The sequence below is a fragment of the Cupressus sempervirens genome, chromosome 9 (genome assembly GCF_028749045.1).
Source record: "Cupressus sempervirens isolate cs-2001-9-10 chromosome 9, ASM2874904v1, whole genome shotgun sequence".
NCBI lineage: Eukaryota > Viridiplantae > Streptophyta > Pinopsida > Cupressales > Cupressaceae > Cupressus > Cupressus sempervirens.
In genome coordinates this window covers 39,262,566-39,286,831 of record NC_143126.1, presented here as the reverse complement: position 1 = coordinate 39,286,831, position 24,266 = coordinate 39,262,566, and the positions used below count along the sequence as shown (strand labels likewise).

At 36.5% G+C, this 24,266-nt stretch overlaps 2 protein-coding genes across 5 annotated transcripts in view; one reads left to right on the top strand and one right to left on the bottom strand.

Moving 5' to 3' along the window:
• Positions 1–24,048, bottom strand: part of DCL4 (dicer-like 4) — a 337,223-nt gene extending 313,175 nt beyond the window's left edge. For 3 of the 4 annotated variants that reach the window (XR_016355843.1, XR_016355845.1, XR_016355844.1), the window contains exons 1-3: positions 23,648–24,048; positions 23,256–23,433; positions 8,110–8,223 (exon numbers count right to left, since the gene is read on the bottom strand). Coding sequence is in view for 1 of the 4 variants with exons in the window: in XM_089798919.1 (XP_089655045.1) it covers positions 8,110–8,223; positions 23,256–23,433; positions 23,648–23,772 (417 nt within the window). In the remaining 3 variants the exon portion in view is untranslated. The remainder of the gene's footprint in view (positions 1–8,109; positions 8,224–23,255; positions 23,434–23,647) is intronic. The other variant, XM_089798919.1, reaches the window with a different exon arrangement.
• On the top strand, positions 12,940–16,343 carry LOC149537498 (uncharacterized). The gene is made up of 6 exons (XM_089798920.1): positions 12,940–13,705; positions 13,845–14,077; positions 14,193–14,345; positions 14,494–14,894; positions 15,032–15,437; positions 15,572–16,343. Exons 1-6 carry the CDS (start codon positions 13,032–13,034, stop codon positions 16,150–16,152), a joined length of 2,448 nt encoding a protein of 815 aa, XP_089655046.1. The 5' UTR covers positions 12,940–13,031; the 3' UTR covers positions 16,153–16,343.
• Positions 24,049–24,266: the final 218 nt, after the last annotated feature.

The window sequence follows — 24,266 nt, the reverse complement described above, 5'->3', positions numbered from 1 at the left end:
CATCCGACAAGGTAGTTTTGATAGAATTGGCTAGGCAACTTGAGCATTATGACAGAATAATGAAACTTAAGAGTGAGACAGGGATTACCTTCTTGTTCGAAATTGGCAATGATAGTTGCCCCAATCCTGTCGCCTTTGCAACTGTGAAGAAAGAATTAGAATGGTATCATCTAGCAAGGCAAGGATTTGATCCTAATGATCTTATCAAGGCATCTCATGGAAATACATTCAAACATATTCCTACAATAGAAGATTTATGGGCCAATGCACGGGATGACTTTCACATGAGAAAGCTAGCTTTCTCAAGATTGTCAGTGAACATGATGAGGGCAATCAGATGGAGAGTCCTTGATATTCCCGATCAACTGGAGGATGATGAAAGTGTGTTGAGAGAAGATTATAATACAGTGGAGGGAACAGAGTTGAATCCAGTGGATTGGAACAATCATCAGGATACTTCCATGGAGGCAGTTACAAGGGCAGTTGATTTGCATACCGAGTCATAGTACAATGGGAAGTTGAGGAAATTGCAAAGTCAAAGGGTACACCTTACTTATGAGGAGATGAAGCCAAAGGAAGGTCCAGCGGAATCAGTCGGACAGAAGGGTGAAGGAAGTAGCCGGCAGCAAGAAACAGTTAGAAGCAAGAAGAGAGAGCTTTGGAGGTTGAGAAAAGTAAAGAACATTCAGAACCTCCAACAAAGAGACAGAATACAGCACCGTCAAGGGAAAGCACTATTGAGGCTAGAGGCCAAGAAGATAACACAAGTGAACAAAGGGCCGCAGTAGAGGTGAGCTTTGATTCAGAATCAAGTGGTTACAGTGATAGCACTGAGAACTCTCCTCTCTCAGAGAATTGACATGGAGACGACATGGTAGTTACTAGTTGAGAAGAAGATGGGCCAATTGATATTGAAGAAGTAAGCCAAGCACCTGTGGCCGTTGGTGATGATCGGTTAATTGAACCAAATCCAGACTATGGTTAAGGCAAATGCTTATGCCAAGAGGCAAGATAGTGATTGTCCGAACAGTTGAAGACATCAAAGGATTAGTAGAAAAGGGTGATAGCGAGAACTAGAAACAAATTGCAAAAATGGTGGCAAAGGTAATCAAGAGCCACAATGATGGTCACCGAAAGGTCCAGAGGGCTATACCAATAGTTAACAAGGCATTGGATGAAATTGCAGCTCAATAATACGATATAGTAGAGCATAACTTGGGAAGAAACACGGATGACATGAAATGTGAGGAGATCTAGGAGGGCATAGTTTCAATCAAAGAAAGGTTGAGGAAGGCAAATGAAAATATCATAAAGTTGGAGGCCAAGAACAAGCATTGGAGAGATTGCCAGCCCATTCAACAATTGCACCAAGCAGCCCTTCCTCAAGACAGCGGGAGCAACATGGAAGAGATATCGACTCAACTACATGAAGTCAAGGATTGGATCCATGATATGATCCAAGATGGGCGAAATTTCTTGCCTTCCTTTGTCTCAACATTTAGGTCATTAGTGGCTATTAGAGATAAATTCAGAACATTCGAGGGTGAATGGAAGGATTTCCTTCCAATCAGGGATTTAGCTATTCCCAAACTACAAGCATTCATTGAGCTCCCAGAGAAATATTTGGAAAGGGCCAAGTTGATCGATAAAGGAGGATTGAGTATAGTGGAGTCTTGGTTTGTTGCCTTGACTATCAAATTGAGAATGCTTGAAGAGGTATAGAGCGAGATTGCACAGCACAACGCAGGCGTTGACACTTCCATTTCAACCATGATGAGCAACGTTGGGGCTACGCTTGATTTTGAAGATATCAAAGAGGAGAACATCAATGAGACAGAATTTGGATCGAGATTAGACGAGTTGGGGAAGGTTGCCATCAAGAGGAAATATTTGGGCACCCTTGCCTCCCTCAATGCCTTTATCGAATATGCAAAAGAGTATGAGAAGGACCATGAGAAGATACTGCAAGCAACAAGCAGCATGATGAATTCAATTGAGCTCAAGATGAAACATACACCTTGTCCTCCCATGAAGGAAGTCAATGACAAGCTAGCCAAGTTCATCACTTTGGCTAAAAAGTTGAAAGAAAAGGGTAGAACTATAATAGATGATCATTTGATGTAAGCCCAAGTGGCAATTTCTCTTTCTTCTAGGATGGGGTAGGTGTCTGACTCTAATTGGCCACCATTTTGGTGCCTTCTCATTGGTTGCCACTTTTCCTTTTTTTCATTGGTCCATTGATGAGGTGGCGTCTTCTCATTGGCCGATGGGGTGGCAACCTTAATTAGGGTTTCTAGGATCCAATCTAGATCGTTGATTTTGCCTCTTTATCTCTACCGTCGGTCGTAAATTTTGGTCTCTATATAAGGCCATTTGCTCTCATTTCTAAAGGGTCGGAGAAAATTGTTGCTAAGATAATGCCAAAATCGCTCTTCTTTCTCATTGTTGTGACTTGCATGGTGATTAAGAACTTTTGGTATTGTTGCATGGTTTCTACTTCCAATAGTTAGAATAAGATTTTCTTTGAAGTTGTTTAAATAGATTTCATTTCAAGTTGTTAAGTAGAGAGAAAAGTAGATGGATAGTTGCATGGTAGTATTAGTGGATGTTTGATAGGGATACATAACTAGGCCACTAGCATCCTAGCGGCTTGTTGGGAAGCCTTTTGTGGTAAACTGGTTATTTTCCTTTGAATCATTGCATCTATGGAGGTGGAGCCGCCAGTTAGCTTTCATTAGATTTGATCTTCGTCCATCTGCTAATCCTTTCATTCATAGGAGTAGGAGTAGAATAACAAGTAGTATAGTATTTGGAGTTTCGAAGAAGAAGGTTAGGAAGGCATAAGTCATTAGAACATTCACCCTTCATCACCATCACCATCTCCATCAACATCATTTGGAACTCATACAAAACCATCGTCACCATCATCCCACCAAAAGTCCAAGTTGTCCTCAAACAAATAGTGTAAGGCCACCTATGTGATTACCAGCAAATCACATCGATATACTGAGTTAGTATCCACAGCTGCAAAGAACATTGGAGTTTTGCTTATGTCTTCATGAGTATTAACTTTTCAAGAAAGGAATTGAGGATTTGATATTCCATATCAGGTGTTCAATTGCTATATGTTATGTAGTGGTACAAAACTGACCTCAACACCATAGAACATATATATTAAGATTCTAAAATTTAAAATTAAATAAATTACTAACATTATACTAAATTGAAGAAAATCAATTGTGTTCAAGTTATGCAACTAAAACATCACACATAAAATGTTTTTTTTTTAAAGTAAAAGATTAATTTGATACTAACCTTAAAAAGTATAGAACTAATAATTGTAATCTGAACCCTAACCCTAACTCCAACCATATCCATAACAAAGTTAGAAAATGTGAAATTAAAATTTAAATAAAAATTATTATCATCCAGATTTCTTCAACAATATCTTCCATGGTCCGCGGCGACTGCTACTAGCTTATATATACATACACACAAAGCAATAATTTTTGTGAAGAGAATTATATATATATATAGACACACATACACTTATTCATATATATACATATACATATATGTGCGTGTAAATATATATATATGTGTATATATATATATATATATATATATATATATATATATATATATATATATATATATATGTGTGTGTGTGTGTGTATATATGTTACACCTGTATATATGTGTGTGTGTGTATGTATATATGTGTGTGTATATGTATATATGTATATATATGCCGAGAGTAATCCTTCTTGAGCTGCCTATTTTCATCGAATCCTAAGGGTTTTTTTGGTGTGGGTTAGGATTAAATGAAAATAGGCTCCTCGATAAGGATTACTCTCGTCATATATATATATATATATATATATATATAAAAGTTGGTAAATAAATAATAAATAATCACGAGTTCAGCCCATTACCTATCAAAATAATATATATATATAAAGAAAAGTTTGAATGTATGACATACCTTGTATACATATCATTACGATGTCTTTAGCACCTTTTAGATCTTCCTTGCTTCTCATGTTACATATATACCAAGAGGTATGCGATTATATCTCTTTTGTTACCTTGTTTTATTTTCTCCTTTTGATACAATTCTTCTTTTTTCTTATTCAATGATAATTTATAAATCTTATTTTATCTGTCATATATCTCCTTCTAAAAAGTCATAACCCTCCATAATCACAATCATTTCAAAAAGTCACAACCCTCCATAATCATAATCCTTTCAAAAAGTCGCAACCCCTCATAATCACATTGCTTTTGAAGAGTCAGAACATTTCAGATTTACAATATTTTTTAAGAGTCAAATCTGTTCACAGTTACAGCCCTCTTCGAGAGTCAAATCCTTTCATCATTGTAACCATTTGAAAAAGTCACTTCCTTATTTTCTTCTCATTCTTTTCCTCTTCCATTAATCCTTATTTTTACTCCTCTTTCTTCCTATTTAAAATGAACTCTCCTCCCTTTTATATCTTAATTTGAAGGAGTCACGGCTGTTTATTACATATCTCTTGACGTTTCATTAGTTTTAGTTAATTTATAATATTTTATAGTATATTATTTATTTACTTATTTATTTTGAGTTTCTTATCATTTATTATTAAATCTTATTTAGAAAGGTACTTTCTACAATATTCTAAATTGTATTTAATTTTATTTATTTATTCATTCATTGTGATTTTATTATTATAATTGTTTTAAATCTTATACTAAATATTATTTTATTGGTAATTGATAATATACGTTTAATTGTTATTTCTTATTTTTATATTTTAATATGATTTTATCATCAGTTGAAATTTTAGCAGTCAACACAGGGTAGATAGGTCATCGGCATATAATTAGCAAGTCCTATACAATCTATATTTAAATCATAGAAGACATATACAAATCAATGTACAGCAAGGATATATATTAATATAAGATATGTTGGTATAAATTTGATGCATAGATGGAACTCAAATGAGATGCAGAAATACCTTAGCTTTGTTCTGAAATTAATGTGTTTTCTGTATGAAATGCTTAACAGGAAAGAATTCTTGAAAATTTATTCATGCTGAACAGTAACACTCAGAATTCATTCAATTCTAGAACAAGTGATTAGAGCACTGCATTATAATTCTCTTTAAGTAAATGGTTAAGCAGAAAGAATACTGAGAGCAAATATAAAGACATAAATCTTCGCCACAACCAAGAAAAAAGAGTAACAACTTATACCAGGGATAATTGCTTGCAAAAATTTTCTATAAATGTTCATTAGTTTCTAACGCTAGGATAATTTAAGGATCTACAATAATCAGAAAATCATAGACTGGTACATAATCTCTATTACAGACTTATAAGGGCCAAAGTAATGTAACTAACTTCACTATCTGAAAATGAAATCAATCAACACAAGGCATGAAATCAATCAACACAAGGCCAGTACAGGATTTAACAAATGGACATTCCATGAAATCAGAGCCTTCAAAGTTATTAGTACTACAATGGACATTTTATGAAACCATTGGAAACTGAAATCCGGAAAAAGCATTACTAAGGAACAAAAATTCTTTTAAATGCTAATAAATTCAATGCAAGTCAGTTAATGGGTATATCAATAATACTGATTCTTCATATGTCAACTGAAAACAACCTATTCATTTAAGATATTGAAATAGGTTTATCACACCCAGAGAGGCACAAATTAAGTTTTAACAGTAATCCAAATTAATAAACAGAAAATAATTTAAAGTGGCAATGATACATTCCTAGCAAGGTGTTGTTTACTTTATGGGAAAAACAAATGAATATTTGTATTAACTTCTAAGTGCAAATTCTTAATTCAGATGACTGATTATTTGATTAAAATCTTAATAAATTTGTGGAAATAAATTTCAAAGGTGATATAAGGTACTTTCATTTATATTTAGTTATTAAAACATTCTTTTGCCAAGGCTTACTAACAATGGATCTTAGCCAAAGGAAATTTGCAGGTATCTATAATTATATTCAGAATCAAGGAATTTATACTACGGGAAGACAAGATACTCCTTAAAACTAGAGATGTCAAAGACATAAATGCAAAGAGCTGAAATAAATCACAAGACAAATGCGCACCAAGTACAAAACTTTTTTTGTGTTGGGAAAAATTGTAAAAACCATTTTGCAAACCTAAAAACCTCTGATTTTTTAATACAACAAACATCAAAAATAAATTCTTCAGAATCCTAAAGAAACTCGTCTGCACCATAACACATCAGCAATAAAACTTAATCACAAAAACCCAGAAGATAACATGTGAAAAGCAAGAAATTTGTGTTTCTCAATATGCCTCCACAAAAAATCTGCAAACACCAAAACTCTCAAACAAATACTTCTATTTTTCATTAAAAACAAAAAAAAAACTTCTAGAAAATTCCAAGTTGAAAGAGCTTCTCTTAAAAAAATTCAAAGAAAACATATTGAGCTCTGATACCATCTCACAAAAATGTATATTCATAAAAGATAATTTACAATATGGGACGAAGTCTCCTTATATAGAGAATAACTCAAAGGAAATGTAAACTTTCTAAAAGGCTGACAACAGGAAAGTTTGTATATTATTTAGAAACTAAAACTAAAATTTGACTAAAAGACTAAATATCTAAAAGTTAAATACTTTATTAATCTACAGTTGTGGTTTCTATCGTTCAAGAGATATCTGTGGTTATTCTTCCCCAACCCAACTAGATAGGAAATCTTCATTGTCCAACCTGTCAGCCAAAGGGGATTTCGTCCCTCCAAGCTCTCAAATAATCTATGCTACATTCTGTATATTACATTCACTCCTTCACTCGTCTCCAACACACATTCATACTCCCCTTCAAAAATCCTTTCCCCAACTCCCTACGTGACTAAATGGTCTTTTGTCAGTTCAACTCCTCTCCCCTCTCCCCACATAATGCTTAACTCTCGGCATCCTTTTAATTACTCATTACGTCACTAATCAAAATCCTCTTTCAACTAACACTAATCGATCTTTGTACGCTGAGCGATAATATTTCTCCGCTAGACAAAGTCTTCAATGTTATTTAAATAAGAACTAATTATTAGGGCCCATAAATATCCATAACTTCAAACATTAATATAAGAGAGAAAATGATCTTGGATTCAGGTTAACAAGGAGCATCTCAATTTTCATCCACAATGAAGGCATTGCCTGATCTCCTCTGAATTCCTTAATCAGCCTCTCCCCCCCATCCCTCCGGAATCCAAGAGAAAAGGGCTAATGACTCATCCTCTCAAGGTGGCTCGGAAAGGGGACATTGCACCAAGGGTCTCCTTGAAATGCCACATCCCTTTCTTGCCTTGAGCTAAAAACAGCATCAAATTTTCCCTTGACGTCATGAGGATGTCCACATTAGTGATAAAGTTCCATTCATTTTTAATTTGATCTGACAATTCTTGGTCCAAAGTAAGTGCCTATGAATCTGCATAAAGTTTCTACTTTTCATTAGTCAGATTATGTATTCCATTTCATCTACAAATAAAGAGCCTTTCAGATGTATAGGCATCTTGATATTAGCACTTCTCCTTTTGAGTTGGAAAACGGAACCCAAATGATTGATAAGATGGTATTGAAGGAAGCTGTGAAACTATTTCACTGAAGCACCATAACTTGTCTTATGGATGACTGAGGTTCAAGCAGGCTTCAGATTTCTATTTCAATAAATTTCTGAATTTAAAATATTATATTACAAAACCCAATATAATAGATAAGCATGGAAACTGCATAATCATTGCTGGAAAGTTATTGCATGTTTGGCACATCCAGCAGAGATATATGATTCACAAAATATCAACATTAATTCAGTCGAGATCGGATAATTCTGTCCAATTCAAAATTCTAAATGTTATAAAACTTGCTCTAGATTGTAGAAAACTACAATCCTAGAACAATTTAAATATCTAATTTCTAAAAAAAGTTCTAGATTGTAGATAACTTTTAGATATTAATCCTGGTTTTGGAATTCATATATGCTAACACAACAAATTTTGACATCTGCGTACAAAACAACTATTGTACCTAGAAATATAATCATCACAGTAATTTGTCTCACAAACCTCATGATTCTCTAGCTCTTCCATCCAACTTTGATGGGCGTGTGAAGAATGTTTTGCGTCCCCATAGTATTTCCCCACCTTAAAGTCTGTGTACTTTCTGATGACATCAGCTTGCTGACAATAAATAAATGACTTTAAGTCAGTTGACAAAACAAAATCTATAAAACACCTAACTATGCCAATTCTGTCTAAAACGTAGGCAAGAATAAGAAAGCCACAAAACTATTTCAACCAAACGGTTATGTTGTATAGTATCATAAACCCCACTCATCAAGAATATGATAGCCGCTTTTCATCACTACTTTATAATTCATGATTTAAAATGACACGGCATGTATCACTCATTTTGGTTATGTCTAACCTAGAGCCATTCCCACAGAAACTGGCAATTTCTACCCAGAATTTCAAGTAAAAAGAGAAACAACTGTAGAGGAATTATGTCCATCCTTTGAGAATTTTGTGCAGAACAAGTACTTTTCTTCTTGTTTTCCCAAACCCGCAGAGATTTTCAATTTGAATTTGGAAACCTTTTGAAGAACTAGAGCAGTATATCAAAGGTTTCCAGCAGCATCCCTTCAATTTCTTTCTTCTTTACCTGTCCTTTCTCTGTTGCTAACAGTCTTAAATTGTACCTGTACTTAATTGAGTATCTGATTTACATAAAATAGAAGCCATTTAATCTAGCCAGTTTTCAAGATTTCATTGATCAAGTATACTATTGTGTGAATGGTAATGTAATGTCCCCATTTTTGCCAACATCAGAGTTAAAGGGATTAGCCTATTATTGTGATCCTTCTAGACTAATTATTTTGGATAGAAGATCTTTTGATCAAGTGTATACTATTGTGTAAATGGTATTGTAATGTACCCATTTTTGCCAACATCAGAATTTGAGGGATTAGCCTATTATTGTGATCCTTGTAAACTAATTATTGTGGATAGAGGATCTTCTGAGGCAGAGGCTTGGCTATGGGAGGGTCTTATCTTCTTCACAATTCAGTATGATCCAATTTGGTCTTCGTTTGACTCGGATTGGACTTTGTTTGGGCTCAGTTTCATGCACCTGCTATTTATGGCAAGTTTGGTGATGATTGAGAGGGACCATTTCTATTTTAGGAGTGTGCATTTGGTCACATGGGGAAATAATAAGTGTGACTCATGTTTCAGATGGCAAATTTAAAGGATAAGTATTTTGGGAGTTATTATTATTTTAGTGGCCAAATTATTATTAAATTATTAAATGAGAGCTTCTAATTGAAAGGAGTACCTATGAAGGCTCTTTAATGAAAAGTGTGAGGAAGACGCCAAGTTGCATTATAAAAGAGATTTCATGGAGAAAAATAATTCATTCTTGTCTATTGCTTTTTGATTACTTGAGAAGTTTCTTGAGGGTTTGAAGTTGTGAATTTCTTCAGGATTGATTCCTCTTGAATTGGGCATCAATTTGTTGTTGTTGTATAGCAAATTGAATTAGTATTCTAGACTGAATTGGTATTTCAGTCTTCTAGTCTGTGGCTACTGTGTTTTAGATGGTAATTTTATGTTGAGAATCTGAGGTCATTAATTTCTGCTATATTCTTCTAGCTGGGCGGCCTTTCTGTTTGGTGTTTGGTGTTTAATTGGGCATCAATTTCCCAATCGGTTTCATATTTTTCTGGACGCCACTGAGGGCGTTTCACTGCTACAAATATACCCACGCAATTGGCGTAAGACTTCATCACTGTTGCAGCCTTTTCCTAGAAGCATCTGTGTTTTAGGAGATTGGTGTTTCCTTGTTTGGGCAGCATCTATCATATGATAGCAGCAATTGGCATTGAGCTGGTAAGAACACATTATTGTACCGTGTACATGGTCCTTATTATTAATCTGCTGCAAGTTGGTCCCTACAGCAGCTATATACAAATTCTTTAATTTAATTGTAATTTCCATAGAAATAGCACACAATGAACTGCAACATTGATATTTGATAATTGGCATTGTTTAACTTCAGCATTGGCAGTGTTCATTGTAAACAGTTGGTATTGGAAAGAGGAGTTATAAGGTTGCACCACAACTGCTTGACAAAATGCCAAGTTGTAGCTATATGTATTTCAGTTATAATAATTCGTTAGAATGTATGCCAAGTGTTTGTAAAAATGTCTACTGGTTGTAGATGCACATTTTACATGTAGAATTCATATATGCGCATTTTAATGGTCACACAAAAGAATGCATTTGTACTTTACTTCTTCACTTGGGTATTTAATAACCATTTGCAAGTGTCTAAACTAAATTTGAAACCATTACAAGTAACCAAAAGTAATCTGAAAATAAAGGACAGCGAGATAGAGGTTTCAAGTGTTTGACAAAATGTCAAACACCCAAAAGTGAAGTAATTTGATGTTCATTGGAGTTGGAACCGGTTGGGGTTCTTATAGTGGTATCAGAGCAGTTTCCCGCCATCTTGCACGATAAGAAAATATTTATTATTTTGGATCTCTTGTTCTAATTTGAGTGACCAGCACTCTTGCACTTATTTCAGTTATGGACAGATACTTGAAATCTAGTAAATATAGGAAGCAAACAAATGCCCTAATGAAAAGTATGGAAAGGCTTGAACAAAATCAAAAAAGGATAGAAGCAAGACTTTTAAGTCCGCCAATAGTTGACTAAGTAGCTAGGTATATGTTTTCTAGTTTTAAAAGGCCTTCTCCAAGAATGCACGTAGATAATCTAGAGTTTTTCACATGTGGGACATCCAAAAAGTCTTCACCGTGAGTTTTTAGTAGTTGGTGATCATGATGAAGATGTTCCTGCACTTAGTAGGGCAGCCACTAGTCTTATCTCCAGTAATGACTTTTGAGATTCAACATAGGGGCATGTAGATGTGTTCGTTTAGAAGACAGCAACATTGTTGAGGACATGCTAACTACCTTTGATAGTAGTTTTACATCAGTTGGTAGTAGTGGAGATATGGGAGATACAGGGTCTGATTTTCAGGACAGTAGTCCCTAATGTGAGTATGTTGATGATATTGCGGTTAGTGTGAGTGTGGATGATGCAATTGTTACCACTGTTAGTTTGGACTCTTTTGATGACTGTGTTGTTTTTGAAGACTACATGGAGGATATGAGCACTGACAGTTCTGATTTTCATGGCACCGGTCATAGTGTTGAGTCAATGTAGGAGAACACAATCTTCTCAAGTTGGATGGATAAAGGCATGGAGCTATCTAGTTATGACACTCATGATTTGAGTGTATGGAGAAGTTAGGTGATATAGATTTATGCCCTAGTAATGTTGATCTAAATGTTAGCATTGAGTCACGTATGCAGCAGCAAGCAATACCAAAGGGGTCTCAATTAGATGATGCAAATACCAATGTGATGGGTATCTCTGATGATTCATATGAGAATGATCCATGTTGCAGCAAGTCTGATATATCATATCAGATTTTGGGTGATGACTTAGAGCGGTCATTGGATGATGATAGGTCCCAGGACCATGATTTACACGGAGTTAATGATGAGGAGGAAGCATGGAAATGCGAGGAGTTTGATACAGTAGTAGCTTCCATTTCTTTAGAGGAGGTATTGTTAAAGGTACTTGGTAGCAGAACCTCAGTTGGTAGCTCTTTCTTCTAGGATGGGGTAGGTGTCTGACTCTAATTGGCCACCATTTTCAGCCTTCTCATTGGTTGCCACTTTTCCTTTTCTTTCATTGGTCCATTGATGAGGTGGCATCTTCTCATTGGCCGACGGGGTGGCAACCCTAATTAGGGTTTCTAGGATCCAATCTAGATCATTGATTTTGCTTCTTTATCTCTACTGTCGATTGAGAAAAGTAAATAACATTAGGAGCCTCTAGCAAAGAGACTGAATGCAGTACCGTCAAGGGAGAGCATAATTGAGGCTAGAAGCCAAGAGGATAATATAAGTGGACAAAGGGTTGCAATAGAGGTGAGCTCTAATTCGTAATCAAGTGTTTACAATAACAGTACCGAATACTCTCCTCTCTCGGAGAACCAGCACGGAGATGATATGACAGTCACTAGTGAACAAGAAGATTAGGCCAATTGATATTGAGGAAGTAAGGCAGGTGCCTAAGGCTGTTGGTGATGCTTTACTAGTCGAACCGAATCCAAATTTGGGGAGATGCATTGCACCACTATTGTTACATCCCAATTTTTGACCTAATTTAAATATAGCCGTTGAGGTTCACATGAAGTCAGTTGACAATTAAATTTGTTATAATCCTACGAAGGGGTAAGATAGTCGTTATGATTATAATTGTTATAATCATAGTTCCAAAAATCGCCATGAAATCGCCGAAATCGCGATAAGATTCATGGCTCCCGATTTTTTTGGAATCGGAAATCGCTGGTGGCGATTTTTTCACATGAATCGCCTGAATCGCCAAAATCGGCGATTCATGGAAAAAATCGCCAGAATCGCCATCGGGTATCGCCAGAAATCGGCCGCGGCAGCAAGGATAGAAAGTTCAATTTTTAAAAAAAAACACATGTTTTATTTGCTTTCTAAGTTGACTTTGCTCTTTGTTATAACCCTAAAGAGCCTTCTATTTGCTTAGTATGAGTAGAAGAGAGGAAGAGTGAGAGAGAAGAAGAGAAAAGAGAATCCATAGGTTTCCAACCGGCAAGAAGGAAGAGCACCAAAGAGATCAGAAGTCCATTTGGGGAGGCCATAAATTGCATTGGGAGCATTAAGGAGTCAATATCAACACTCCTCAACTCATTTGCAAGAGGTAAGTGTTGGTTTTTTTTTTGCATGTTAGTGTAGTATGCATTTTTTGTTAAATTTTTTTAGTGTTCATTTGCAAATCTTGAATGTTTTTTATTTTTAGTTTTAACTTTTACTAAATTGTAAACTAGGGTTTGTTGTTTTGTAGTTTTTGTTTATTAGTTGCAAACTTTGATTTTTTACATGAATTTTTTTATTGCAGCAGCCCTTTGCTTTCATTTTCCAATTTCCACAATGGGTAAAAAAGATGAATGCTGGAAATATAATGAAGAGTTTCCTGGGAGAACCAAATATCAAACAAAATGTATATTTTGCAAAGAAAAAATAAATTCGGGAGGTATCTATAGATTGAAATACCACATTGCTGGCATACCTGGCCATGATGTCACAGTTTGTACTCAACAAACCGCTGAGGCAAAACGCTCTTGTTTAGTGGCATTAGAAAAAATTGAACAAGACAAGTTGACTAAGAAAATGCAACTTGAAGGGTTAAGAGGTATTGGCTCCCGTACTCCCACATCCGCAACCGCATCTACATCTGCAAGTGCATCTGCATCAGCTTCCGCATCCGTAGGTTGTGTTGGGGAGGGTTCTTCTAGGCCTCCTTTTCATCCTAGTGCTAGTGCTCATGTGAGTGTTAGTGGTAGTCGGTCTCATACTGAGACAGAGTCCAACACCAACCTATTGTGGCCTAGAGTGCGGAAAAGCAGAATGGATAGTTACTTTGTGCCCCGCACTACTCCTGGCTCCCAACCCACGCTTGAGGGCATGGGTTTGAACAAGGAGATTCATGATGCTGCCAGAAAAGAGATTTGCAAATTCTGGTACTTTTGCAACATTCCATTTATTGCAGCCAGGTAATTGATTCTTTTTTCTTTGTTATCTTCAAAGTTAAAGTTAAAAGTAAAAGTAAAACTTTAATTATATCTACTTGTTTTATGATTTTAGTTTTTGACATCTAAATTTCTAATCAATATCATTATCTATTTGTGACAGGACTCCTTATTGGCAGAACATGATAGATGCAGTTGCCATTTGTGGTCCGGGGTTTAAAGCCCCAACTGAGGCTGAGTTGAGTGGATACCTCCTGGAGGAAATGGTTGAGGATATGAGGCATGAGCTTGAGGACAACCGAAAGGAGTGGATCGAAAAGGGTTGCACCATCATGACTGATGGTTGGACAGATAGGAGGGGAAGAACACTCCTCAATTTTCTTGTATCCTGTGGAGGTGATTGATCATTCTACTTTCCTACATACATAATTTTGAATCGTGATTGACTATTTCAAATTTTGATTTGTTGATTGCTAATAGTAATTATAATTCGTTGTTTTGTTACTTGTAGGATATACCATGTTCCTCAAATCCATTGATGCTTCTGCTCATGTAAAAAACGCCACATACTTATGTGAGGTTATTGAGGAAGTTATAGCAGAGGTGGGGGAACAACATGTGGTGCAAGTGGTGACGGATAATGCAGCAAGTTATGTTGCTGCAGGTAAACTTTTAACTTTTTAAGTTTTGAAAATAAATTTATTTGAATTTTGAACTTTTTCTAATTCTAACTTAGAATTTCTAAGTTTCCTAAGTTCTAAGTTCTAACATGTTTGAAATTTGAATTTCTAATTATCTTAAAATTGTTGTAGGCAAACTTTTGATGGAGAGGCACCCCACCATATTTTGGTCCCCTTGTGCAGCACACTGCCTTGACCTCATGTTGGAGGAAATTGGCAAACTTGAGTGGGTCAAGTCATGTGTGGAAAGGGCAAAAAACATATGTAAGTTTATTTATAATCATTCATTTGTCCTTAGCACAATGAGGAAGTACACAGGAGACAAAGAGTTAGCTCGTCCAGGGATCACGAGGTTTGCCTCGAATTTCATCACCTTGCAGTCCTTGTTGACATCAAGGGATGATTTGAGGAGCATGTTTGTTGGGCGGGAGTGGATTTCATCTTCCTATGCTACGACCACTGCAGGGATAGATGTGGTGGATTGCATATTTGATGATGATGGTTTTTGGAAACCTGCTAGAGAAATACTTAAGGTAATTTTATTGCAATTTAACATTTAATATTTTACAGTTTACTATGCTAATTGTTTAATGATTTAGTTTTACCTTATATTATTGAATTATTCTATGTTTAAGTTTTGACTCAAATTTTTGTTTTACTTTATATGTAGGCCACTGAGCCTCTTGTATCTCTCCTACGAACTGCTGATGGGGAGAAGCCCTCTATGGGCTACATATATGAGGGCATGGATAGGGCCAAGGAGGCCATTAAAGCTCAGTATGCAGGAGTGCAGGAGAAGTATGCCCCTATTTGGGACATCATTGATAGGAGATGGCAGAATCAGCTCCACAGACCCATCCATGCAGCAGCTTACTTTTTGAATTCGGCATTTCGTTTCCGTCCTGACTTCAAGGCGGATGAGGAGGTTCTCACCGGATTATATACAGTGATCCAGAGGTTGAGTACTGATGAGGATAGCAGTGCTGCAATTATTGAGCTTGATAAGTTCAATAATAAAGAAGGGCCACTTTTCTCTAGCAGGGTAGCCATAGATGCTCGGGAAACAATACAGCCAGGTAAAAATTAAATAATATATTCAATGTTCATGATTCTAGATTCTAAACTTAAAGTTGATTATGTAATTTTAGAGTTAACTTGTAATTTGTAATTTGTAAATGAGACTAATTATTTTTATTTTCCCTTATTTCAGATAGATGGTGGCAAATGTTTGGGGCCACAACCCCAAAACTTCAAAAAATTGCCATTCGTATTCTGAGTCAGCCAAGCAGCGCTTCTGGATGTGAGCGCAGTTGGTCCATGTTCGAGCACATCCACTCGAAGAGGAGAAACAGGTTGACAATGCAGAGGTTGAATGATCTTGTCTTCGTTCATTACAACCTCCGTCTTAGGATCAGACAGATTTTGGGCACTGACTCCTCTCCGATCATTCTGGAGGAGATTGATCCAGAATCAGAGTGGCTCACAGAGGTTGTAGATCCAGTCTTCACTGAGGAAGACCGTGCGTGGATTGACCAGGTGGATATAGAGGCTGAGGCAGCTAGAGCACGTTCTTCAGGCATTGGTAGACGCACACGTGCACGCACAGACACAGGCCCTAGCGACATTCGTGAGCCCATCTTATATGCGGGAGATATGGCTCGACAGTCCTCTAGGACCTACATTAGACGCCTTGCTACTAGGCAGACTGGATACTCAGAGGTTGAGGCTGAGGCTGTAGCCGAGCTTGAGGATGATGTTGAGGATGATGATGACTATGAGCCTGAGGCTTGAGCTGGAGCCTTGTTTTTATATTTTGTTTACAGATATTGATACTGAATCATTGATAGACATATGTTTCAAAGTTTCAAACTTTCATGGATCTTCATCTTAGATTCTTACATAAATTTATGATTTGATGTCTTATGGATCATCTTACATACATTCTATGATTTAAATCATTATGATCATTTGATTTCTATTTACTTCAGCTAGCCTACAATTTACATTTTAGAATCTTAGATAACATAGTTACGTATGTGATGGATTTTATGTTTCATGTTTATGTATGTTAAGTTTTAACTTCTATTTGATGATGTTATAGTGTGCTTAAGTTATATTCAATAAAGGGTGCATGAAATAAGTTTTAAATTGTTAAAATCTTTAAATTTAACGGGTTTTTTCAAATTTGCCGATTCATCGCCGATTCATTGCCGATTCATTGCCGATTCACGATTCGATTCGACCTTGCCGATTCCGATCCGATTCCGATTCACGTTTCTTTGGTTATAATCCTGCGAATTGAATAAGCAGTTAGCCGTTATGATTATTTATGATTAAATTACTTGTTATGATCATATATATCATTTAACTACGGAGAATTTCCTTGTAGGTAGCACGTCAAAAGGGTGGAAGCGTTGTCAGAAAAGAATTAGGCACAGAAGCATCACCATCATTGGGCAAATGGGTTGAGGACCTAGCAACTTGATCATTAGGATACAATCGATGGAACCACATGCGTTTTTAAATAAACAATTTAAAACATAAAATAATTGAATTGAATTATAATACGTACCTTAAAGTTTTGATTGATCTTTCATCTTATTATATATATATATATACACAAATATAAAAATGAAGTGACACCATCATATTATTTTATTATAATAAAATAATGCCACTTCAACAATATAATTACATGTACATATATATATTTAAATTATAATAATTTTCGAATTATAATCTTTCCAGCTCTTCCTTCCAACCTTTTATTTTCTTTTTTCTTTTCCTCTCTTTTCTTAATGGATTTAAATACTTGACAATTCAAATTGACAAATAATCTTTTAAACCGGCGGAAGCCAAGAAGGCACAGCTCTTTCATTTTAACTAAAGCAGTGTTTAGAAGACGGGGGTCCTATATATCAACCCGACGGTCTCGCTGCGGGAAGTACTATTTCAACAATAATCTCTACTATAACTCAACTGCCTTGCTACGTTAGGTACTTTTCCATAATAACCTCTGCTACAACCTGACTCTTCCTCATTCCTCATATAAGTTCCATACTCTTAGCTCGGGTTTCCATTACCATCGAACCTTTGACAAACTCGGAACCTTTGCAGATTAAATATTGACATTTTCTGCATGTTGTCGTATATATTTTCTTTTGAAGTCAAATCTGCCATTATAATCTAAGAGTTCAATTGAAGAAGGGCGAATTTCTAGTGTCCAGCAAAGCTCAGGCAACTCCAGATAATATACTAGGTCATGTGAATGATCAATCTTTCCATATTGTTAAATTTATTTCCTTCATAATTAGTTAAGCTTTCCAATTTCCATAACAATAGAATTGCAAGCTATATTCAATCTTGAATAATCATAGGAAAACCTTGTTATGGTTCGTAGTAAAGTACCAAGTCTTGGAATCATAAAGTATTAAACCAATGGAAGCTAAAATACAGAGAGTTTCTGTAAGTTTTAAATCACAGAAATGTGAAATGTTGGAAGCAATCATTTGCCATTAATTGATATCTTGTTTGAATTTACAGTTTGAACTTCTTTAATTTAGCCTTGTTCATGGCAAGTGATAACCAAGTAACCAAAATATGGATCCATAAATCATTATGCCACTGGATATTAGAATTAAACAATCAATTCTGAAATCTTTAAAGAATATAATCTCTCAAATCACAGATTGTGATAAGCTGGAATATATGTTAATTACGAAACAGTTCAGAATCAACAGAAAGAACCGATTGTTCTGAGAATTCAAACACCTGGGACTCACCCGGCTGTATAGCCAAGGAAAAGGGTAAAGAGGTGAGAGAAAGGAATTTGCAATAACATGAAATAGTATCAATTATGACATAACAATGTGTATAATTTTTAAAAGGAAACATTTCATAGCTCATGCATGATATATAGTTTCAAACAAATCCAAAGTAAAACATAAAACGTAAGTTTTGTTGTCCAAAAGCAGAGAGCCAACACTCTCAATGTAATGAAAACATATTAAAATAGCCACGTGGGGCTTCCAAAATTCAGTTTTAATAACTAACTCCTTCTGCAGTCAATAAACTACCATCGATTTTAGCATAAGTTTTTTAAACATCTTAACTATAACAAGGAAGCGCCCTATTGGTTATTAGCCCTTAAATCTCTATCTAACTGCCAGTTGTGGCAACAAGATTAGCTCGTTGATCCGGGTTCTTGGCAAGTTCTTTGCCTACTTCCTTCCACTCCTTGTGCATGGTCACGAATCCGATCAATTCCTTTTGTTGTGGCACTCCTAGGTGTTCCATCCTTAGCTTCCATATGTCCTTCACCCTGCAAACATGGTCCATTTTCTTTTCATGTGCCTCTAGGTAGTCTCTGCAGATAATTATGGAGTCAGCTTGAGCAATAGTAGTGAAATCTTTTACTAACATTTCTCTTATTTCCTTCATTAATTTTCATCTTATCTTGAAAGGATGTTAGTATTTCCTTGGTTTCTTGGTCAGGCAAATCCTCATTCTCCATAATCCTAACATCAATGCATTTGATGTCATTGTCCAGGATCTTCCTGAGGCACTCCATTTCTTTTAAGAGCTCTAATGTTTCATCTAGGCCTTGTTCAATGACTATATTCCTCCATTCCAAATTAGCCCTTGCCAAAAACAAGAAATGGGCGTTAACGCCAGCATTTGGTTTTTCTGTCAAGAATTTAGGTACACCATAGGATTGGACCTCATTGATCTGGATGATATATTCGTCCCATTTAACCTTCTATGCCTCCCATGCATTGAGTTCGGATTCTAGTTCAGTAATCACCTTGTCCACACGTGCCTTTGTTGCAGTGAAATCAGAAATATAATTCACTCCATTGGCCATCACCAAGTCTACCCAATCATTGAATACCCTGGCAACAGATCTATCTCTCTTCATCTGGTCTAAAAACTTTTGATTGGTAGGGGATGTGACGTTTATTACAAAAGCAGTACATGGCAAGGCTAATGCATTAGGATTTTGGAGCGCATGGATGTAGTCAACCATCAGTCGCATGGACTCTTTAAATCCCTTTTATCCTTCCGATCTTTCCAAATCTTGTTCGCAATCTTTTTGTTGCTAGCATCAAAGATTTTCATGTTTCCTGCCCTAGTTGCAAGCCCAAGGTCAGTTCTTTCGACTATATAATCTTGTGGCAAGATTTCATCTTGCCTCTTGTCACAACCTAGTTTGTATACATCAGCCACCCAATGCCCAATTTACTCATCTAATTTGAGCATAGCTTCAACTTTAGGCTTCTTGCTTACCCAAGCACTTGTTGACCATGTCTTGTATTGTAATCGTCACAGGCACTAAACTCCTCTTTTTACTAACAGAATGGTTGAATCAATTAGGTGTGACGGAACTACTTTTGGTCTGAGGTGCCTAGGACCCTAAAGGGTTTCCAACAGCTAGTGAGCTCATAGTGTCAATGCCATCAGTTGTTTGCTTGTTCCCCTGATCCTGGCTTCCATGTGACTTCTTGCAACAGATTCAATTACCGGTTCACTTTCACTTTTCTCCTTGTCCAAGTCCACTATAACAGTTTCTTGCACTTTTTTCTTGTGGCTTCATGAATAGGTAATCCTTGGTGAAGGTTGAATTCGAACCTGAACTGATTTCCGCATAGGGAGTTCAACTTTAGGCTTAGGTTCTTGATTACCTGCAAAGGGACATGGTACGATTTCATCCATACATAAAGAAGGCAATGCTCAACTAGAACTAGTTGAATCTATTTGGGGAATTTGCTCTATTTCTTTCAATTTTGACTCCCTTTTCTTCCTAAGCCACTCCTCAGCCCTGTCAGTGACAAGGAGAGTTCTTGCATGGAGGTCATCTTCTTCTGGCTTGTCCCAATATAGTTTGGGTAAGAGGAAAGGCTTCAACCTGTTCTACAAACTTTGGATCTAATATTTTTTTGTCCTCTGCTTCTTCAATCCCAGAAATCTCCATGAGTAGTTTGAACTCTGTAATTTGCTTCAAGGTGAATCTAGACCACCACCTTCTTCTGACATCAAAGTCATCTTCGCAATCTACGTAGAAATCCTCAACCTACAGTTCATGGGTGAACGAGGGGCTTAGTTCAAATTGAGACAGGGTGAAACCCTTACTATCAAAATTAGGTCGAGCTGAATAGGGCTCCAAGTTCATAGTTTTCAATTCAGGATCTAGTTTGAAAGCATCTTGCAGCGATAATGACCCAATTCAATAGGAAAGACAAACCCAGAACCTCTCCTGACCTTACAATTTTTGTCCACGTCAGCAACTTCTCGACATATCTCAATTAACACATATCTGTCAAAACAATATCTAGGTAACTTTAATGGTTTCCCTTGGAATCAGCCAACCCTTAAATATGTGAATTCAAGAAATTGCACAAAGAAGCTGCCATAAATTGTAATTAACTGTACGGCTTCCTCAGACAACCGTCTATTCTCCTTCCCTTATAGTTCAAAAACCAGTCTAGCCATAAATGTGTATTGTACCCTTCGGAAGTCTTCAAGGTTTCTATTCTTTTGTAGCGAAGGATAATAGTCAAAGATAGTCATGTTATCAACCCAGATTTGGTGGGGCAAGCCCTCCCACTCTTTGCAACAAGCTAGGATGTAAAATAGATAAGATGCCATGTAAAAGCCGGCTATTCTAGATACCTATGAAAGCTCCTCATGAAGCATGTCCGGGATAATCTCTACCTAGTCAATGTATTTACCCTCGTCCAAGATAGTCTGAATGAAGAAATACATCCAATTTTCCCACAGGAAAGCATGTTGATTCCCCTTTATCCTATTCAAGAAAATGATAATATCTCTGATTTTTGGAATCTTGTGCTCTCTGGTTAAAGGTCGTCGTAAATGGGAACCACCCTTTTTTGGCTTCAACAACCAATTCTTAGCAATGGCACTATTGAAGTCTTTAGGATTTTTGGTGAACGAGGAATATGATAGGCTTATTGTGCAATCCTCATACACCTCTGTAGGCAGAATTCTCAAGGCTCCCATGATAGTGACGCAGTTCACATACACTAGGACCTCGCCACGATGAGTCCTGATACATCTCTCAGTGGCATCATACTTATCCCTACATTCTAGAACCAGTTCAAGGCAAAGAACAACTTCGAGAAACCCACCAACTTGAACTAGTAAGACATACTACAAGGTTCAACTTCATTTAAGAGCGCCAAGGTCCACTAGTGATCACAAAACTTCATACAGAACACACAAAACATACAAGGATGAAACAATGAACATTTAATGTTGAACCAAGCGGTTCAATGGTTCAAGGAGCGGTTCAATGGTTCAAGTTCAACATTCAAGTTCACTACAAGACAAAGCAAGGCAGAACAATCCGACATGAGGCAAGTGGTGACTTTGAACCTTTGAACTATAAACCTAGAAGGTTCGAGTTCAAGGTTCGAGAATTCTTGAGGGTATTTTGTGTTCAACCAAATTCTTGAAAAAGCCAAGGTGAAAACGCAGGTAACATCTACCAACCTAGTTTGTCCCTAACCATGATAACAAATCACCAAAGAAAAAGGGCCTCATCTTACTCTTCCAATTTTCCTTTTTTTGAGGTGCTTAGATCTATATGGCATTGTGTTGAGAATTGCAAAGGACCTTCAACACACCACTAAGTAATAACAAGTAAGAGGTTGACAGTTTGAAATCTGCACCCCCAAAAGCTTCGCTCGTTCCAGCCAGACATTACAAAGCAGATGCAAGTTTATAGAAACCTAATAAACTGAGATGTTGATGAACAAAGCAACAAAGGTGACATTTACAGAGTCAAACTCCTCACCTAGGTCAAGATAATGAAGGATTGTAATAGTCTTCCCTATTCATCAAGTATAGACAAAAACCAACAAGGATCCCCCAAAATACACAGGGTGTGATCAAGGCGCTTCTAACAAGGCAAAAACTCACATAAAGGTCCCATGTGGCACCTTAGTTAATTGTCCCTGCAGCTTCTTGTCTACATTTGCTTCTTAAATTTTAGCACAACAAGTGATCCCATGTAAATTTAAATTGAGCATATAAATAATAAGATAACTTGGAATCCTCTCCTATAATGACAGAGCTGTCAGAGTTTAGGAATCTTCAATAAGCTGTGAAAAACTATGGGGTGCTGAAATTACCCAGTCATTGCATAAAGAAAAAATTGTCAAATGGTTGCACATATTTCTTCCCTCCTTTTTTCTGTTTACTTCCAAATTTGACCACCAAATTTTTCTTATTATAAATAAATATTACATGAAACCACTAGCTTCGCGAAGATTCCCTAAAATATTTGAGCAGTGATAACTAAACAAAAACAACTAAGGCCACGTTGGACCATGGGCTTAGCTAAAAACGTTTGGCAGTGACTGCTTAAATTTTTAAGAAATTTTGTTTATTTTTATGAAAATGTCCAGTAAAAAAAATTGGCTTCATTCAAATGTGCAGCCCTATGGTATATTTTAAGAATAAATATCCAAAAAATTGCGTGAAGCAATGTGACACATTTTCCATTACACACAGTGCTGCATCCTATTCACCAGCCGCTTAAATTCAAATTCGTAAACTGCAATTGTTCCCATTTTTAAAAGGATTCTATGCTATACGGCATTTAGCAACAAGTTCAACAATTTGTCATACTCGTTAAACAAGAAACAGAAAAAGGCGCAATTCAAGCCGTTCTCTAGAAGTGCAGATGTTAAAATAAAATGTAGCGTGTTGAACGAATTCGGTCACTGCCCGATTTCTTAGCTAGAAGTTCAGCTAACTTAAAAGGGGACCTGAAGACTAAGGAAAAATGCTCTACAAGCTTTAGCGTGTCACTTAGAGTAGAGTGGCTGTTAGACAAAAAATAATGAACAACTCAAAGAAGGGACGGCTCTAACCTGTTCAACAAGTGGTACGGTAGGCGCAAGGAAAACAAAAACATTCTTGCCAGGCTTCTTCACGCGCTCGGCAAGCTCTACCATTAGCAAAATAGCTATCAAAGTCTTACCCATCCCTGTCTCCAAATACACAATAACATTCTCCTTCTTTGCCTTTTCACATAACTCCAGCTGGTACCTAAATTCATCACAAATGAAGCATTACATGCTGCAAATACATGCTACTATTTTATAGAACTGTTCATGAACAGTAAATGTAGAAAAATGTATAGAAACTTTTACACAAAAACCTTTAAAAAAACACAAACTTCTTGGCAGTTTTACACTAAACTGCGAATGCGGGTAATTAAGACAAAAATTTATAAAAACGTTATAAAAAGAGATGATCTAACCTTCTGGCGATAGCTCTGGGATCTTTTCTCTCATTTTTGGCGGGATCGTCCAAATTCAAGTCAACCATATTATCTACAGCCAAATTCGTTTCATTATTTTCTTCTATTTCCTCTATTGTGACCATTCTCAGGAGGTTTTAGCTGGAAGAATAGCAGAAGAATGCACCACATATGCAACGGTAATATATTGCTCGTGGAGTAGGCATGGTTGGAATATAAAGGGGAGGTAAAGCTCCGGGAAATGAAAACTCCTATGCAAGGAAACTTTATGATACCTTCCCGGAAGGTGGAAGAAAAGGGTATGGAATATAAATTTGAGTTTAAAAATTGTCTGGTATGTTAAAAAGAGATAAACAGTGGCCTGTGCTTTCCACGCTCTTTCCTGGTAGGGCCTCCTATACTCCGAGGACGTGGATATGATGTTGCTCCGAAGAATCGGTTTACTATCGCACGAGGCAAATGGTTGAGAAACACCTACGTAAAGTTTTTGAACACAATGACGAGTATAAATGTGGGCGGTTATTTAGGGCCCGTTTGGTTGAAAGCGTAGGAATTGAGAATTAGAATAGAAAATTTGAATGAGAATGGAAAATGAAGAATAGGAATGGAAAAATGCAAT

Bases quoted from the DNA above. Each gene is read 5' to 3' on its own strand.
- LOC149537498 (XM_089798920.1), top strand. From the start codon at position 13,032: ATGAATTTTTTTATTGCAGCAGCCCTTTGCTTTCATTTTCCAATTTCC. The intron at 13,706-13,844 runs GTAATTGATTCT...TATTTGTGACAG, and splicing joins ATTCCATTTATTGCAGCCAG to GACTCCTTATTGGCAGAACA. The intron at 14,078-14,192 runs GTGATTGATCAT...TGTTACTTGTAG, and splicing joins TTTTCTTGTATCCTGTGGAG to GATATACCATGTTCCTCAAA.